Below are 18,345 nucleotides of genomic sequence, written 5' to 3'. Positions count from 1 at the left end.
TCTACCCCGCTTATCGCCCTATGTCAGCTGAGGCACAGAACCCCCCGCGACCCTCCGGTGGAGGATAAAGCGGTAGATAATGGATGGATGGATGGATTATCTGCATGTCTAAATTGTGTGAAAGATGACTATTTAAATACCAGTAATCTTTCATCAGCTGTTTGTGTACAGTTTTTTACTTTAATGACAAAACAGGACTAGCTTTGCTGTTTAAATGCCCTTGTATGTCTTGGTGTATTACTGTAGATATAGCCTTATACTACATGCAGCATCTCATGGCAGTTCCTTGGCCCTCTAAGCTGACTGTTCAGCAAAAATCATTCAATAAAACTTGGGGGATCGATATGAAAGTCCCGTCTGCTTGGCTTCCCTTCGTGCCACAGATGCTGGAAAGATGTGACTATCTGGTGTTTCGTCATCTAACCTTGTGATCTGCTAATCAAGAGCAGACAGTCACATGAATCAGATTCCGATCTGTCCTGAATCTTCACTCGCGTCAGATAATGAACTGAACTGTGTGCAGACTGGAGTCTTTCCTTCTTTGATGCCCGCACTAACTGGAAATCAGAGCGGGACGGTAAAAGAATGGTCAGCTATCAGTTGATTGGAATGTACTTCAGTCCTACACTCTTAGAAATAAAAGTGCTAAGTAGAACCTTATAAGGTTCTTCTGCTTGTCCTCATAGGAGAACCCTTTTTGGCTCCAGGTAGAAACTTTTTTAACCCTTTTGGAGGATACCACTGAGTACCATTTCAATACCCTTTATTCAGGAAAGGGGTTGGCTGTTTAGAGCAGGGCAAGTCATGTATTACATTTAGAATGGAGTCATGAGACGTCGCCACCAATTAGAACTAATTATACTGTTAACCATGCTGCGACCATGTCTGAAAATGACCTGAATCCTATAAGCTGATCTAATTTTAGTTTTGCTTTGGATTTCAGAAATAAAGCATACATTATTTTAATCTATGTACGCTGTTCATCTTGTCTTAATGTCATTTTAGAGCTGTCACCTGCAGCTTCCCATCTATTGGTTCTGCGTGACCATTTCTTGTTTCGCAGACACATATAGTATGCAATAATCCTGGCAACAGTGAGTGACTTGATTTCCTGTCTCTGCTTTACAATCTGAGACCAATCTCTGTTATATTGAGAGAGAGAGAGAGAGAGAGCAGGAGCAGGCTGTAGAAGCTTTGATCCCACATTAATTTTCGAACACTTTCACTGCCACTACAACTGTTTCCTGTTGTTTGTGTTGGGGTGAGAATGTCTGTCGAAATGTGAACACACTGAATGACTTGCAGATGGCACGCTCATCAACATTATCATAAATCAGGTTGTAGTGTTGTAGTGAAAATCCAGAGGATTATCACTGAGACTGTGTGTCGTTACACTAACTCAGTCTGTGTCCCATCTGTCTCACTTGGACCACAGAGTGTCTCAGAATACTGTCGCTTAATGCTGCAGTGTTCTTGCTCTCCTCGTGGTTGGATTTTGTTCAGGACTTTTTTTTTCTCCCTTGACCCCCCCAAAAGATCGCATTGACCAGATTACGAGTCGTGTTTGTAAAATGTGTCTGTGATTGCTTTTTCCAAGAGAGGTCTGAACATCAGGTTTCGGCGCATTATCAGGTACTCGTCCATGCATGCTTGCAGACCAAGAGTGGGGAGGCTGTTATGATGATGTATTGATCATACCTGGGAACAGCGGCATCCTAAGTCATACGAAAAAGAGTGTTATTGCATTGGTAATCTATGTGGCTGTGCTTGGGGTTAAGCATGTATATAGCTTTTTATGGATTTTTCTTATGCATACATTCACACATGTTCATGTATAATGCATCAGATGTCCAGTCCGTAGTAGTAGCCCTCACTACGATATCTGATTACTCTGCTTTTCCCACATTGCTACAGTGGCGGAACTGTTGCCCAAAACAGATGTTGTCCTCGCAAGACAATTTGTCCCATTCTCTGGTCCAGTTAAGCTCTTCCAGTCGGAGTAAGAGGTAGGGACGAGTTTTGCTTTGTGCATTACAAACGTAGCTTGCCTGCAGGGTTTCATTGCTTTACAATTACTGCTTTATGAGGTTGCTAAACTGAAGCCAAGAGAGAGAGCAAAGGAGTCAGGGAGTGTGGAGATGTGTGGTGCGCCGGTATCTGTCCCTACATCACTGTTGAGTTCTGCATTTGCAATGCACCCTTTTGTGTCCTTGTTCCTCTGACACGCACACCAAGTTTTCTTCGCTTTTTTTCTTCTTTATCTTCTTTTCCTCAGCCTCACATACCCTCTGCCAGGAGTCTGTCATTATTTTGTATTATCCAGTCATAATGATTTATAAAAGAGGACAAGTAACAAAGAAAGAAAAAGAGAGGGATATACACTACCGTTCAAATGTTTGGGGTCACTTAGAAATGTCCTTATTTTTTGAAGGAAAAGCACTTTTTTTCAATGAATATAACATTAAATGAATCAGAAATACACTCTATACTTTGGTAATGTGGTAAATGAGTGTTTTTTTAATGGAATATGTACATAGGTGTATAGAGGCCCATTTCCAGCAACCATCTCTCCAGTGTTCTAATGGTACTTTGTGTTTGCTAATTGCGTTAGAAGGCTATTGGATGATTAGAAAACCCTTGTGCAATGATGTTAGCACAGCTGAAAACAGTTTTGCTGGTTCTTTATGACAAAAGTAAAGTTTAAAGGGCAAAATTATTATTTTGAATAAAAATCATTATATCTAGTTATTGTAATTTGTATTGACTATATTTTCACAACAAAGTTGTACAGGTGACCCCAAACTTTTAAACGGTAGTGTAACTCTCCAAGTCCTAGAGGCTGGCATTCATGTGCATGTTCCACTTTGATTGGCCAGTTACACAGAGCTTCCTCCACAACCTGCCGCTCCTCTCACATGCAGAGTAGAGTTCTATTCTATGAAAGACTGATTCTGATTCTAAGAAATGCTATTTTCCCACTTTTCAGATGATATCTGTTCTTTTCACTCTATGATGGCCAGATTTGTGCTCCTGTGGCATCATGTGTTTGGAACAACTACAAGCACTTTCAGTTGTGCAGTGTGGTGAGGCAGCACGAACAGCTACGAACCTCGTTTCTGAAAGGCTATAATGCTGCTCTTGTGCTATCGGTCCTTTCATCTTCGGGCCTGGATCATAATTTCCACATTGTGTCCGCGGAGAGCAGCGTTGCATTCTCGCATGCGTGCACATGCCTGCGGTTCCCGCTTTTAATAAAACGAGGGTCGATCTCAGATTTCATTCCAGAAAATTATATTTCTCTCGTGTCTGTTTTGACTGAAGGAAGAGTGCGCCACCGACTGGAAAGCGTTTTTTGCGCAGTTGGCACGTACAGTCTCAGTATTATTGTGATGTAGGGCTGAAAGAATTACTCGATTCATCGAGTATTAATCCATCAATAAATGAATCATCAACTATTTTGATAATCGATGAATCCGTTTGAGTGTTTTTCTTTTTTTTAAATTAGAATTAAAACCATTTTCTTTGATTTTTCAGCATCTTAAATGTGAATATTTTCTGGTTTCTTTGCTTCATTTAACAAAGAAATCATTAAAACTGAATGATTTTGGTTTGCGGACAAAACGAGACATTTGAGAACATCCTCATTTCCAGGTTTGATCAACATTTTTCAGTATTCTATGGACCAAACGATTGCTCAATTGATCGTGTAATATAATCGTTAGTTGCAGCCCTTTTGTGATGAGTGAATGTGTGATTTCATGAGATCATAGACGATGAATGAATGAATGAATGAATGAATGAATGAATGAATGAATGAATGAATGAATGAATGAATGAATAATAAGTCATGAGGAAGGATGCAGCTCCCCATAGGCACATTAAGAAATAGTGGTGGTCACATGCTGGTGATTTAGACAGGAACTCGATATTGAAATATTGATGTTTTTCTTAGAAGTTCACCACTCTTTACTTACTGTAAGTGCTTTTTATCCCCATAAGCGATAATTATTGTATATTTTCATTACTACTCAAACTGGAGGTGTGCTCTTTGTCTATGTGGGGTCAACTTGGACCACTGTGGACACGGAGAGAGAATGACGGCATAAGCATCCAACTGTGAATGAACGAAACCACCAAATTTATAATTTTAAAGTGACACTATGTGCACTTCAGTTTTTTTCGATTTAGATTGTGTCTTTTACAATGGAACATGCTTAGAGAACTCATTTGCATACACATTAAATGTAGGAAAAACCTCAGAAGAAGAATATTGGGAAATCCAGACATCAGAGTCACTTAAAACTTACATCATATAATAAATACCTACTGTGTGTCCTCATTAGCATGTATGATACATATTACTTATTAAAAATTGATTATATAGACTATGATCCCTGATCTCTCTTTATTTCCTCTTTTGTTTAGTCAGATCGTCTGACTGAAACTCACACATTAAAAAAACATCTCCCACCATCATCAGTTTCCCGCGCTCTTTTGACTGGCTGCTGTCTGCCCCCAGAACATTATAACCTAATGATCCACGCTGTGTCTGTCACTGTCTTTCACAGAGATGGAGAGAGGAGAAATAACTTTATGTAACAAAAAAAAAACAATAATTTCCACATAGTTAGCTTAGGGGGAGGGAGGGAGGGAGAAAAAAAAAAAAAAAAAAGAAGCTGCTTAGTGATACGATTCAGCTGAGGGGTTTTTCGAATCTGCTTTCACCCTCTCACTTCCAGCACTGGGGTGGAGGCGGACACAGAGAGACAGAGTGAGATAGAGGGGGAGTATGCTTGTGTGTGTGTGTGTGTGTGTGTGTGTGTGTGTGTGTGTGTGAGAGAGAGACAGCGTAGGAGCTCCATGTGAAAATGACCTACTTCCTGTCAGCCTGCTCTCAAATGGATTGCTGTTTTCTGATGTGTGGAGGAGAAGTGGGGGAGGTCCTCCAATGGGTAGGAGGGGGGGGGGATTTTTTGACATGGCCTGGGTAAATAAAGGATAAGTAGGTGGCTCTGGGGAGATCCTTGGCGTAGAATTAAATACATTTCAGTTGTGTAATTTCTGCACATGTGTATAATGTATTGTGTGTGCATACCTGTGAGCTCGTGCAGTGATGCACCGTCTCTGCGGAGGTAATTACCTGAAATGAGGCCTCGGCGAGAGTTGACTATCTGAAAGCCAATATTTGAGGGGGTGGGTCATGCCAGATGCTGAGTGCGTTTGTGTGTCAGACCACACTGGATGTTATTCATGGAAGTCGTCTTGTTTTCTGAACTGGGAAGTTGCTGCGGTTTGAAAGAAAATTCTCGTGCGACGCTTCCATTTCATATGTGGCTTCTTTGCACTCCTCTGCTGTGTTTCAGCATATGCCCCACACATGCCCGGTCACTTAGTCAGATTCACCTGCTCCATCCATGGTTGTAGTGGTTTTCATGGTGAACTTCACGGTGGTTATAATACGACAGCTACTTGGCTTTTCTTACTGATATATTGGGCCAATTTTCTTTTTGTCCCCTTGATCTGGTAAAATATAACACTGTTAACTGAATTGCTTAAATGGACCATACTATATACATAATGGAATTATATATGTGTGTGTGTGTGTATGTATGTATATATATACATATATATGTACATATATGTGTGTATATGTATGTATGTATGTGTGTGTGTGTGTGTGTGTGTGTGTGTAAATGTACATTTGCAGTGATTTTGGATTCTGATTTAAAAATGTAAATAAATGCAGTGTACTGCAGTAAGTAAGTATTAACAACACAAACAGGGCTATGAACAAAGTCATTTTGAAAAGAAATTGTTAAAGTTTTATTTTATTGACTTGGCAACATAACTGTGTTAACTCCCATACAATTTGTAATAATGATCATGAATACGAATGAACGTACACATTAGCTGCCTGTTGGCTGGTGATTCTTCCATCATTATTCTCATTTTCATTAGAAAAACACATTTACAAATGATTATTGCGTGATATTTGTGCAGATCTGTGAGAAAGAATATGTCTCTTCAGTATGTTGGCTTTAAAAAAAATGTGCAATGTTTCGATTAATTGTTCAGAGAGATTGTCAAGAGCTATTGGGAACTGTTTCAATATCATATTTTATCAACTCACAGAGAATACACTTGGTCTCCTTGTCAGTCCAACAAATGTACTGACATTAATGCTGCCATGTTTTTGTCGCTATTGTCTAATTCTCCTTCTGTGTACCAGCTTCTTTGATTATTTCTGGGGTGGGAACAGTGAGATATTTGCCAAATGCACACGCCAGCTTGACTCCCAATCACATTATCTGGGTGTGTTAGTCTCATTTTGATTTGTTAGAAGAAACCGCAAACCACAACTATTGGAACGTCCATTTGCCAATAAAAAAAACCCTTTTATTAAAAATGACATCACTTCCTTTCGCTTCATGATTTTCTCCTCAGTGCGTGAGCTGCCTCATTTGACAGTTTAAACTATGGGGTGCAACTAAAGGCCTCTTCTGTATTCCTCGCCTCTTTGTGACTTATTGTGTTTAATCCAAGGTGTTAAAAAATGAAACGGCACTTCTGTCTGTTACTCCATTAATTTAGGTCACGAGTTATGTCATTGGATTTATTGAATAGGAATGCACTCTGGAGCTTAATCCCTGTGACTGGGTGGTTGGAAGGTGAATTAACTTAATCCATCCTCACAACCCTGCCCCTCTTCCTCTTCCTCCCCCGTCTCTCACACGTACTCATAATTCATTTTCTCTTCTCTCTGTTTCCCAGTACCTGAGGACCTGTCGCTGGACGAAAGAGATGAGCTGTCGAACATACGACGAAGGAAAAAAGAGCTTCTGGATGATATTGAAGTGAGTTATAGTGCGTGAGTGGTAGTTTGTTTGTTCCAATAGAGACGGATAATTTTAAACGACAGACAGTCGGAGCGTATCATTAAAATTGCATATCAATCAGAGAAGTGATTGGAATCTGACGTTGATTTGAATGTATTTCTAGTTTGATCTAAACCACATCATTCCAGGAATGCCTGGAATCAAATCAAATTAGGATTCTCCATGTACTGCTGGTTCCATGTTTTCCTTTTCTGTCTCTTTTTATTAGATGGAGAAAAATAACACATAATTCTGGTACAGGAAATGAGTAACTGACTCATTTTCCATGTTTTTCTTCTTCGCAGCGGCTGAAGTTTGAGATTGCAGAGGTAATGACTGAGATTGAGCAGCTAACCTGTGTGGGGGAGAGGTGAGTTTTCACTGCATTTAAGTTTTTATTATTTCTCAGGGTTTTTTTTTTCTTCACTGCAATCCCAAAACTCAAAGGAGCTCAATGAAAAATCAGTACAACTGTGGTCAGTAGAGTTTAAGATGGAGACTGTAAACCGATTCAAACGATTAGAGAGCATTGGCTCTAGTAAAGTAAAGTCAGAGTTTTTCATTTTTCCCTAATCTGTGTCCCAAAGTTTAATCACTTGTTCCTGGTCCCATTGCGGACATTTCCTGAAGATTTTATACAAATCTGTCTGTAACTTTTCGAGTTATGTTGCTAACAGGGTTACTCCGGCGAAAACGTGTTCCTTGTGTTTTATTTAGTTTTGTTGTGTTGTTTTTTTTCTCCCTGCAGCAAAACCACACAAAGAAACAAGCAGATCGCCATGGGGAGGAAGAAGTTCAACATGGACCCTAAAAAGGTCAGAACCATGACTTCATTTTACTTTCAAGGTTATTAAAACCATAACCAACAAGAGGCAACTAAAGTCTTAAGTGTGTATTTTAACAGGGGATCCTGTTTCTTTTGGAGAATGATCTTCTCCAAAACACCCCAGAAGACATTGCACAGTTCCTTTACAAAGGCGAGGGGCTCAACAAAACAGTCATTGGGGACTACTTGGGAGAACGGTGAGCTCTTTCCATCTTTCTTTTTCCCCCCCTGTCTAATTTTTCTGTCAGATCTGCTCTGCATGTGCTCAGATGTGGGCATGAAGCCCTAGGAAATTGGTAGTCTGGATTTATAGAGCAACGCATCGATATGAGACAGTGACACTAAAATAACGGAGTGGACATGTGGTTTTGATCAAAGATTGGTCTGTGAAAACAAGATGGGTCTTCGCCGAGCGCACACCGGGACTGTCTGTGTGAAACTGCTGCACCGTTTTAGTTTCCACCTTGACCCCACACAACAGCATATTTCCAGAGAATTTGAGGCCAGTGTCTGTTTCTGTTTGGGAAGAGTCTTTAAAATGTGTCACACGTGTCCGTTCTCTTACTCCAGGGATGACTTCAACATCAAGGTTCTCCAGGCGTTTGTGGAGCTCCATGAGTTTGCAGACCTCAACCTTGTTCAAGCTTTAAGGTGAGTAATACTGCAAAAAACAAACAAACAAACAAAAAAACAGATTTAATCCCAGGTTTAAACTGTTTTTTTCCACTGTGGGAATGTCTTAAATCTGCATTATCGGCTTGGAACATAAGACCAGGGTGAACTTTTTTCTTTCGTCTGCTATATTTTTTCCAGGGATGCATCCTTTTCCATTGCAACGCTACGAGATGCATTCATGTGCTTAGCATTAATGTTTGTAGGGATCTTTGCGTTTAGAAAAATTGGGACAAATAGTAAGTGAATGAACTATTTCATAACTCAGATCATCTAAACGATTGAAGTTAAAGATGCAAAATATTTTTTTTCTCACATAATAAAAACAGCAAACTGAATGCCTTTTATTCAGGAAAGCTGTTTTATTCTACAGGTTCTCTCATTTATTCCATCGTATGATTTGATTTACACTGAATGTTTGTGTGCTATATAATGTGTTTTACAACGTGTCATTAAATGATTGTCTCGCTCTCTCTTGCTGTTGCAGGCAGTTTCTGTGGAGCTTCAGACTTCCTGGCGAAGCCCAGAAGATCGATCGTATGATGGAGGCATTTGCCTCCAGGTACTGCCAATGTAATCCTGGCGTCTTCCAGTCCACAGGTACGACGCCTTCACACACACACACACACACACACACACACACACACACACACACACACACACACACACACACACACACACACACACACACACACACACACACACACACACACACACAGAAGAAGCTGATACATGAGACATGAGACAGTCCAGGACAGTAAACACCGGACACCTCAGATCAATGCTGTCTGTCTTACTTCACAAGACAGATAGACATGTTTGTAAAGTGTTTGTCCATAAATGTAAAGAAATGAACGCTGCTGACTTGTTTTTTTTATTCTCTTAGATCACAAAACAGCCCATTTACTTCTTTTTTTTTTTTTCCCTGTAGTTTAAAGCTCGGTCACTAATTGCTCTGTGATCAGTATCCGTGTCTCCAGCAGAGTAATGAAATTGATCACTCGTCAATAGAGTTCGTTAGCATAGTCTTGGCCCATTTCTTAGCTGCTGCTGCTGCTGCTGTTAACCGAGTGAATGTTGAGGACACAGGTGACAGCTCAGGTCATGAATATTGATGTCGTGCAGTGGAGACACACCCAGACTTAGTTATTGGTCATCTCCCAGAAGTGGTGATTCACTCGGGATCATAAATTACAGTACAGAGGATGTTGACTGGAGCAGTTAGTCTGCGGGATGGATGATGTGGAGGATGGTTTCCAGGAGTTATGACGTGTGTGTGCGTGCGTGCGTGCGTGCGTGTGTGTGTTTTCATGACTGCAGGGACACTCTGACTTCGATGTGTGATGGCCTTGGAGTGCAGTGTGTGTGTGTGTGTCAGTATATGAGGCTTTATCTTGATTGAATTCTCTGTTTTATTAGAATTTTGGAGTAGTGGGGAGACTCTATTGACATATTGATATATTGCTCTCTAATTAATCACAAATAATTGATGCTGTCATGTAGAAATTGAGTGGAATACCTGCCACATGTTTTGAAATGATTTTTCAGATTTTTAGACTTTTATTAGTAAAAAAAAAAAAAATCCCTTTCCCAAACTAAAAAAAACTGGAAAAGTTATTTCCCAGCAGGAATGAAAACTGGTTTGTCCACAGTGGTGTGTGTCAGTGTAAACGAGGAAGAAGGAGCACATACCGGTGATAAAGCAATAAAGGAAGTGAAGGAATCATTCAGTATTTGGTGTAATCCTGATTGACGGATACACACACATTCCTGAATTAAGAGCTCACAGAAAGCTCGTGTTTCCACCGTCGCGTTTACTTCCTTCATGCTGTGCATTGACCATGGCACGCCATCGATGATGCCACCAGAACGGAGCTAGATCCAGTGTGAAAGTGCGGCGAGGGATCGATATTTTGAATCATTTCCTCACAAAATGTCTAGCAAGAAAAGAAATGTGCTCGCACAGATTTGACTGTGCTGTATTTGAGGCTATTGAGTCACACTCTGTGTCGTTTCCTCCACAGACACCTGCTATGTCCTGTCATTTGCCATAATTATGCTGAACACCAGCCTGCACAATCCCAATGTCAGGGACAAGCCCCCCGTGGAGCGCTTCATCTCCATGAACAGAGGCATCAATGAGGGGGGAGACCTCCCAGAGGAGCTGCTCAGGGTGAGAGCTTTGTCTTTATTAGTTCATTAAGCTTTGACAAATGTGTCCAATGAAGCGCACGTGTTGGTAAAACATCGGTAAATGAGATTTGGACCATTTAAAGTGTAAAAGACGTGTGTTTTATAGGATGTAGCACATAAACGAGGGACCTATAAGAGAGCTTTCCATGAGGTTCATCTGATTACTCTTTTTTTAACTCGGAAAGATAAAAATAGAAAATGTTTTTAGAAGATTGAAGTACAGAGTTTCTGTACAAAAGTATTCTTGGCTTCATTCACAGAAGCAACAGACAGATTTTTGTCTTGCTTTTTGTTTATTTTTGTCTGTTTTCTGTTTGGTAACTGTTGAAATAAGACATGCACCAAAGTCACATGACCAAAATGTGAGGGAGGAATGTTTTTGTGCCACACTGTAGTGATCATGTGAGTTATGTGGACTTATTTTAAGGACAATGATGAAGATAAAAGCAAAACGGATGAATGTAATTATGTTAAAAGACTGTCAGACATAAAGTACATTTGTATTTGTAGTTAGGACATAGTGACCATGGTTGTTTTTTTCTGTGAAAGTCTCACACAGATTGTCAAAGAAAGGTATCGTGAAATCAAGACTTCTAGTGAGCCAATATAAACATGTTCAACAAGATCTTTTTTCCCCCTTTCCTTTCTCTCACTCTCTCTGCAGAATCTATACGACAGCATCAAGAGCGAACCCTTTAAGATCCCGGAGGATGATGGGAATGACCTGACGCACACGTTCTTCAACCCAGACAGAGAGGGCTGGCTGCTCAAATTAGGTTAGTGTGTGCGTGTCTGCACATTCTCCTGCTCAGTTAAATCAAAACATCCTGGATTCATTTAGCTTTATTCGATTAGTTCTGCATTTTTAAAAAAAAATCTCCCTACAACTGTGGCCTTATTCTCACTGTGGCGCAAGAATTTAGATCGCAGGATACAGGCTGAGGCCTGAACCTCATACCACTCTGAACAACTAGACATAAAATGGTGACGTTTCATTCATTGAATACCTGACTAAAAACAATTTAACTGAATCTTAATTTAGCGATTATTTGCAGCTTCAGATTCTGTATTTCTGTTTTTTATTTATTCATCAACACTACTGTTCAAAAGTTTGGGGTCACCTATAAATTTTTTTTGTGTTTTCCATTAAAAGTCACACTTTTATTCATCAAAAGACTTGCAAAATGTATAGAAAATATAGTGAATACATTGACAAGATTATAAATAAAGATTTTTATTCAAAATAATAATTTTGCCCTTTCGTCAAAGAACCAGCAAAACTGTTTTCAGCTGTGCTAACATCATTGCACAAGTGTTTTCAAGGGTTTTCTAATCATCCAATAGCCTTTTAATGCGATTAGCAAACACAATGTACCATTAGAACACTGGAGAGATGGTTGCTGGAAATGGGCCTCTATACACCTATGTACATATTCCATTAAAAACCAGACGTTTGCAGCTAGAATAGTCGTTTGTCGAGTGTATTTATGATTAATTTAATGTTATATTCATTGAAAAAAAGTGATTTTCCTTAAAAAATAAGGGCATTTCTAAGTGACCCCAAACTTTTGAATGGTACTGTATCTGTAAACCATCTGCCGTTTTTGCTCAATCATTACTAAAGACAAAGTTTGAAATATCAAAGTAGACCTTACAGAGTGCCTCATACATGCAAACACGCACGCACGCACACTCACTCGCACACACCATCATCTTTCATTTAAATTCTTCCAATGATTTACTCGTATTCAGATATCATTAGTTATTATTAAACATAAAACTGGGCAGTGTACCAAATGTTGTTTTTCAAATGTTAAAGTGCAAAATAACTGGAGATGATTAAGTTTATTACTGTGTTTACACACACACACACACACACATACACGCACACCTACCAGGCTTTGACCTGCACATTCCTCTAACTCTGTGTAATGTCTCTCTGGACTCACTAAACTTGTGAGCGTGACTGTAAATAGCTCCATTGTGGCTCACGGTACTAACATGATTATATTTTAGTACAGTTCCTCCCTGGAGCCCACGTCCCTCACCAGTGATCAGAATACCATAATATTGTTGACGCTCTAAAAATAAATCCTCACTGATGTGCAGGAAAAAATGCCCTTTATTTTTAGCAAATCTATTTGGCCAAAGCCCAGGGCTTTTATTAATTATGTGTGACCCATATATTATTGCTCGTGTGAGGCGCCACAAAAGCAGGGAAGGAAATGCTGCTGTGATGCTGTGATGTTGTCGTGACCTTAAGGAATTCTCATAACAGAGAGGAACTAAGCAGGAGTGTTGGGTCCGAGCACTCACATGTGTGGGAAAATCATTAGCGAATGCTTGTGCACGCCCATGTGTACATGTCCATGTTGTGATTCATGATTGGGCCGGGGTTTTTGTACGTGCCTGCTTTACATCTCTGAAGCAAGCGGTGGCTTCAAACCAACACACACTCATTATGTCTTTGTTTATTTTTTGGATGTAGTTTGCTCAAGTTAAAGCTCCCATAGAGTGGTCCTATCGCATATATATGTGAGTTAGGGAGGTCTACTTACATACATTAACTTGTTTTTATGGTCAAAAACCTCCTAATTGCTGCAAACGAGCCGATAGAAATCTCTCCTCACTGAAGCTCTCGTCAGTCGTGCTATTTCAGACTGAAATTTCACACCCAGAAGACAGACTGTGTTGTGATTGGCCAGCCAACGACAGCTTTCCCAACTGTCTTGTGATTGGCCAATACCTGGAAGTGACACAGATACACACTAAAAAACAGCGTTAAACTTCTGTTCTATGGGAGCTTTAACATCTCGTTAACTTGAATCTGTTGTGTGTGTGATAGTTTGTGCTACGTTTGGTTGATATATGGTTGATTTTCTGAGAGCCTAAGATGTTTTTATCCTGTTGCTTCAAAATGAATGGGCACAGTCATTAATAATTGATCAGTTGTATGTGTTAGTGACTGTAATCACCTGCTGAGTTTGCTTTAGTTTGTCTCAGAACGTCTTCTAAGTGGATTTCTCTTCATGTGATTAACTGCAACACCAAAAAAAGAGCATATTCATCCAAAACATGATTTATTAATAATAAAAAAAACATTCAAAAGTATTAATTCAGTACAACTACTGTATATTCTATACACAGTAATGACATTTTAACAATACAGAAGAGCAAGACAACACTGGTTGCTGGTCAGAGTCATTAGTGGGCGTCACATCCCTGATGGGAGACGGCCGTCACTGTGTCACTGTGTGTTCTTTGTGTCACTTCCTTCCTCCCTCTTGTTTTTTTTCTACCAGGCGGCCGAGTCAAAACCTGGAAGAGAAGGTGGTTCATTCTGACGGACAACTGCCTCTACTACTTTGAATACACAACAGTGAGTCTCGCTCTCACGATGACGCTGTTTCCATTAATAAAAATTACCCTTTTTTTGCTGGTTTGAGAGTTTTGAGAGAAAATGTGGCCTATTTGTTGCTAGATGATGTCATGATGACATGTGATTGTGCTTATGGATCTGAGCTTCTCACTGTAAGACTATACTTTTATTTGTTTGTACTCTTTATCAGTGCTTCTCTGTCCCTGCTGCATCAGCACTGTCCCCTTTACCCTGGCATTATCCTTGAGGACACTATCATTATGTCCTGTCCTCTGGTCTGACTGCTCTGTGAAAGAGCTGCAACGATGAGAGAAAGGGGGGGAGTTGATTTCCAGCATTTGCAAAGTGTCACAGTGGAATTGAACGTCTCTATGTCTCTCTTTTCTTTTCCTTTCATCTCCCCTATCCTTGCCTATTTCTCTGCGTTTGAACTTTCCTCTCATGTCATGTTGTCTTGTGTTAAGCTCGGCTGTTTTTCATCCTCTAATGTTTCTCGTTCTCATCCCTCTCTCCTTCAGGATAAGGAGCCCCGTGGGATCATCCCACTGGAGAATCTGAGCATCAGGGAGGTGGAGGAGCCCAGGAAACCTGTGAGTGTGGCGACAGTAGAGACCTCACCCCCTTAAGTTACTGTGTTTATCACAAGTTCCACATGTAAATCCATTTCTCGCTCAAGGGTGAATGATGTGACGGCGTCACGTTATTGATGCTTGTGTGTTTTGTCCCCCTCTGTAGAACTGTTTTGAGCTCTACAACCCCAATCACAAGGGCCAGGTCATTAAAGCCTGCAAGACGGAGGCAGATGGACGAGTTGTCGAGGGAAACCATGTTGTGTACAGGATATCAGCCCCCACGCCGGAGGAGAAGGAAGAGTGGATTAAATCAATCAAGTAAGACCCATAACTCCCACCTTCTTGTTGTGTAAAAAGCAAAAATGATTGTTCTTGTTTTTGTGTGAATGCTGCCAGTCTGTATACTAAGCTGTAGCGTCACAATTACAATATAGACATGATAGTGTTATCAGTACTTTCATCCAGCTCTCAGCAAGCATGGAAATAATAATAATTTAAAGGGGACATATTATGCAAAATCGACTTTTTAATCATTTTAATTCTAATATTTGGGTCTCTGGAGGCCCTATGAGTAGGCAAAGTGTGAAAAAAGATGACTCACTCATGTTTTTGTGGTCCACCTCAGTCTAAGTACAGGAGATATTACACGCAATGTTGACGTTGTTGTCTCACTGAGCTCCGCTTTGTCCTAAAGAAACGCGAGAGTGCAGATGAGGGCAATAGTATACGGAAGAGAGGAAGTCCGGAAGTGTTCTATTCTTGGCTGCACAGTGCAGCACAGAGTTCTACACAAACTTCCAGCCTCAGAGTATTTACTTTTCCAGTGGATAAATGTTATATATGACGGCAATGTCTGCTAGTTTGTACTCTTTATCACGGCTAGAGTCTGCAAATGATGGCTTTTCCAAATGCTAACAGCTGTTAGCATTTATTTTCCTCCCTGTGTTTGTAAAAAACAGCGATGCGAAGACATGCTCGCCCTGCAAGATCGGCTCGGGGTCGTGCGCGTACAAGTGGTGTTACGCATCTTGCGACAAACAAGCTCCTCCTGGCGTGAAATCATATCTGAAATTTCACAAACTAAACTTCGATCGTCCTTTTCAGCTTATGAGTTCTTGAAGCTTGAAGTGAATATATCAATACCGTATTAAAAGGTTTTAATCAATATTCTGCCCTTCACCTACCAAGTATCAGACCACAGACCAGGTCAAGACTAAACATGGTTTGTGTCAATGGACAGCCGGAGCTTATGAGGACTTCTGACGCTGTGCTTTAACCCTGACAACAACAACATGTGTTCTTTAAGGAGAAGATGTTGACTCTATGAGGAAAACCTAACCAGGTGCCTAATAACAGCATTCATAACCAGATGCTGCAAGCTGTTAATACACTGTCGCACGATTACATATAAATAATTCATGTCATTCCCATTCACAAAAAATTTGAGAATGCAGTGTAGTTGTGTGCAAATGTCGTTTTTAGGAGACAAGGTTACTAACAACTTTGCCGTTTGTGACCTAAATGCCGGATGCGTTGTGTTCGGCCGCATAAAAGATGGTGCAATGTCAAAGAGAATTGGCTCAGCAGAACAGTGCGCTTGTATATGTATATATAGATATATATGTATATCTATATATATGTTCCTTCCCTCCATACTCTAAATGAGTATTCACAGGGGAAATGATGTAGGATTAGTCATTGCTTAAAAACACCCCGGGGGTGAACCAGTAAACCCATCAAACACAGGAGATACAGGTCCTCGATACACAGGTTGATATGTTCATAGTTACTAACATGTATTTTTACCAGAGGGGGTCCAAGAGGACTGGTGGTCTCGAAAGATAAAAGGCTTTATATGGAAATGATGATTTTCACCCTCTTCTAAAGTAAAGAGGAATGAGTTTATTTTGAAGGACAGAAAAGGGGATGAAATGATATATCCTGCCTGGGTTCGGGTGACTGCGGGAGGTTTTTTGTTTCATGACATCAGGGTTGTTGACGTGGGACAATGAGCAGAGTGAAAGAGTCATCGTGTACAGATGCTTTCTTCAGTGCGGCGCGGCGTTATAAAGGGAATCAGAGATATATCCGCAGTGGGGGGTTGAGCCTCTTCGTTTTCTTTGTGCCGGCGCTAACAGGATTTTAGCAGCCGTGAAACTGGGCTCCTCAGTTGTAGCCCATCATGGCTTCCTGACTCACTCAGTCATACTCTATGTTGAGAACGATGAAACTGTGAGTGGTGATTGTGTGTTTTACCTAATTTCTCATTGGAAGAGGGAAATCAATGAGAGAAAAAAAAACTTGGGTATAGGGAGGGTTTCTCCTCAGAAACCATGGAAACCAAAGTAGGTCATTGCTCAAACTTTTTTTTTCTGATCTAGTTAAGGCTGGTGTTTATATCAATGAGTCCACATTTCCAAATCAAAGATGCTGGAGACGACTCTCCTCCCATGTGATGATGTTTATTTCATCTGTGTCCTTTTGACTGGCTTCTTCTTCCAGGGCCAGCATTAGCAGAGACCCCTTCTACGACATGCTGGCCACCAGGAAGAGACGCATCGCTAACAAGAAGTGAGGACGGACAATCCTTCATCCTTCAAATCTCCCCATCGTTCTCTCCCTTCAGTTCATGAACACATAACTCAAAAGTCACTGACCCTGAAGACAAACCTTGGTTTTTCCTCCTGGACATTTGTACAGGAGACATCACACACTACTGAGGAGACCGTAGAGCTGCAGGAAACTCTGATATGGACTTGCACGGAGCAGCAAAGGAAACACACAACTCATCCGTTTTCTCCCCTACCTCCCTCTCTTTGTCTTTCTAGGTTTTGATAAAGCACAACTGCCATGTTTAAGGTGCACATGCATTTATGTGGGCTATTTAAGTCCAATGTGTTTGTTTGTGTGTGTGTGTGTATGAATGTGTGTGTGTTGTCCCTCCGTGTTGCTTTTTCAGGAAGAAGTTTTACTAATTCAGAATCGAGTTCAGGTGGGGCACAAAGCTCGGTGAGGGGGAGAGGAAAAGAAGAAGGGTTTTAGAGCGTGGTGTTTGATTCCGTAGAACCTCACCTGAAGCGCGTCGTCGTCTCACTGTGGTGCTGAATCATTCTCTCCAGGTGCGGTGCAGCTGAAGCTCCTGCTCAGAGAAACCTCAGAAAACAGTGCTGACTTTTCATTTAGGTTTCCTTGCAACACACGTTTGCAGTGCAGTCTGGAGTCAGCTGGGCTGATTTCATTTATTTTGTGTGGATCTAAGATTTGTGAGATGTGCATACTTTTTTATTGTTTAGTTAAATGGTAAAAGAGCATGAGATGAAACTTAGTTTATGGATGTTTGAACTTATCTTTTTTTTTTTTGATTTTAGGATCTTTATTTAACTGTTCACTGTAGCTGGTCCTTCTGGTTCTATTATGTTAAAAAAAATGATTTGCTGGCAAAAAAAATATATCTTATGTTAACCGATCTCCGTCAGCCCATATTATGTCTTCATCACATTAAACAGTTTTTGCAGATTGTTGCCAATATTGCAGTTATTTTATAGGTAAAATAAAAAAAATAAAAAAACAGTTAAGGTGCAGCCAGATTGAATTTCCTCTTAATTAGATTACGATAAGATTTTGTAGCCTGATCCATGTTATGTTGTAGAAACACTACAGTGATCACACTGATGCATGATGCACCATGATGCTGATTGAGCAGATTCACACGGTCAAAGCCAAACTTACGTGAACTTGGAGGTGGAAAGAGGACTGAAATATTCGACTTGAGTAAAAGTACCACTGTTTTCACAAAATTTTACTTAAGTAGAAGTACTGGTCTAAAAA

At 40.4% G+C, this 18,345-nt stretch overlaps 1 protein-coding gene across 2 annotated transcripts in view; it reads left to right on the top strand.

Moving 5' to 3' along the window:
* cyth3b (cytohesin 3b) overlaps nucleotides 1-18,140 on the top strand; it is a gene marked incomplete at its 5' end in the record, with an annotated part of 31,624 nt that extends 13,484 nt beyond the window's left edge. For both annotated transcript variants that reach the window (XM_083896086.1, XM_083896087.1), the window contains 12 exons: nucleotides 6,772-6,854; nucleotides 7,181-7,245; nucleotides 7,624-7,690; nucleotides 7,780-7,898; nucleotides 8,272-8,352; nucleotides 8,861-8,973; nucleotides 10,398-10,546; nucleotides 11,231-11,342; nucleotides 13,869-13,945; nucleotides 14,464-14,535; nucleotides 14,681-14,835; nucleotides 17,020-18,140. In XM_083896086.1, the coding sequence (XP_083752212.1) occupies nucleotides 6,772-6,854; nucleotides 7,181-7,245; nucleotides 7,624-7,690; nucleotides 7,780-7,898; nucleotides 8,272-8,352; nucleotides 8,861-8,973; nucleotides 10,398-10,546; nucleotides 11,231-11,342; nucleotides 13,869-13,945; nucleotides 14,464-14,535; nucleotides 14,681-14,835; nucleotides 17,020-17,092 (1,166 nt within the window). In that variant the 3' untranslated portion in view covers nucleotides 17,093-18,140. The remainder of the gene's footprint in view (nucleotides 1-6,771; nucleotides 6,855-7,180; nucleotides 7,246-7,623; nucleotides 7,691-7,779; nucleotides 7,899-8,271; nucleotides 8,353-8,860; nucleotides 8,974-10,397; nucleotides 10,547-11,230; nucleotides 11,343-13,868; nucleotides 13,946-14,463; nucleotides 14,536-14,680; nucleotides 14,836-17,019) is intronic.
* Nucleotides 18,141-18,345: the final 205 nt, after the last annotated feature.

The sequence above is a fragment of the Microchirus variegatus genome (assembly GCF_963457635.1).
Source record: "Microchirus variegatus genome assembly, chromosome: 10".
NCBI lineage: Eukaryota > Metazoa > Chordata > Actinopteri > Pleuronectiformes > Soleidae > Microchirus > Microchirus variegatus.
This window is presented reverse-complemented; position numbering and strand designations above follow the sequence as displayed.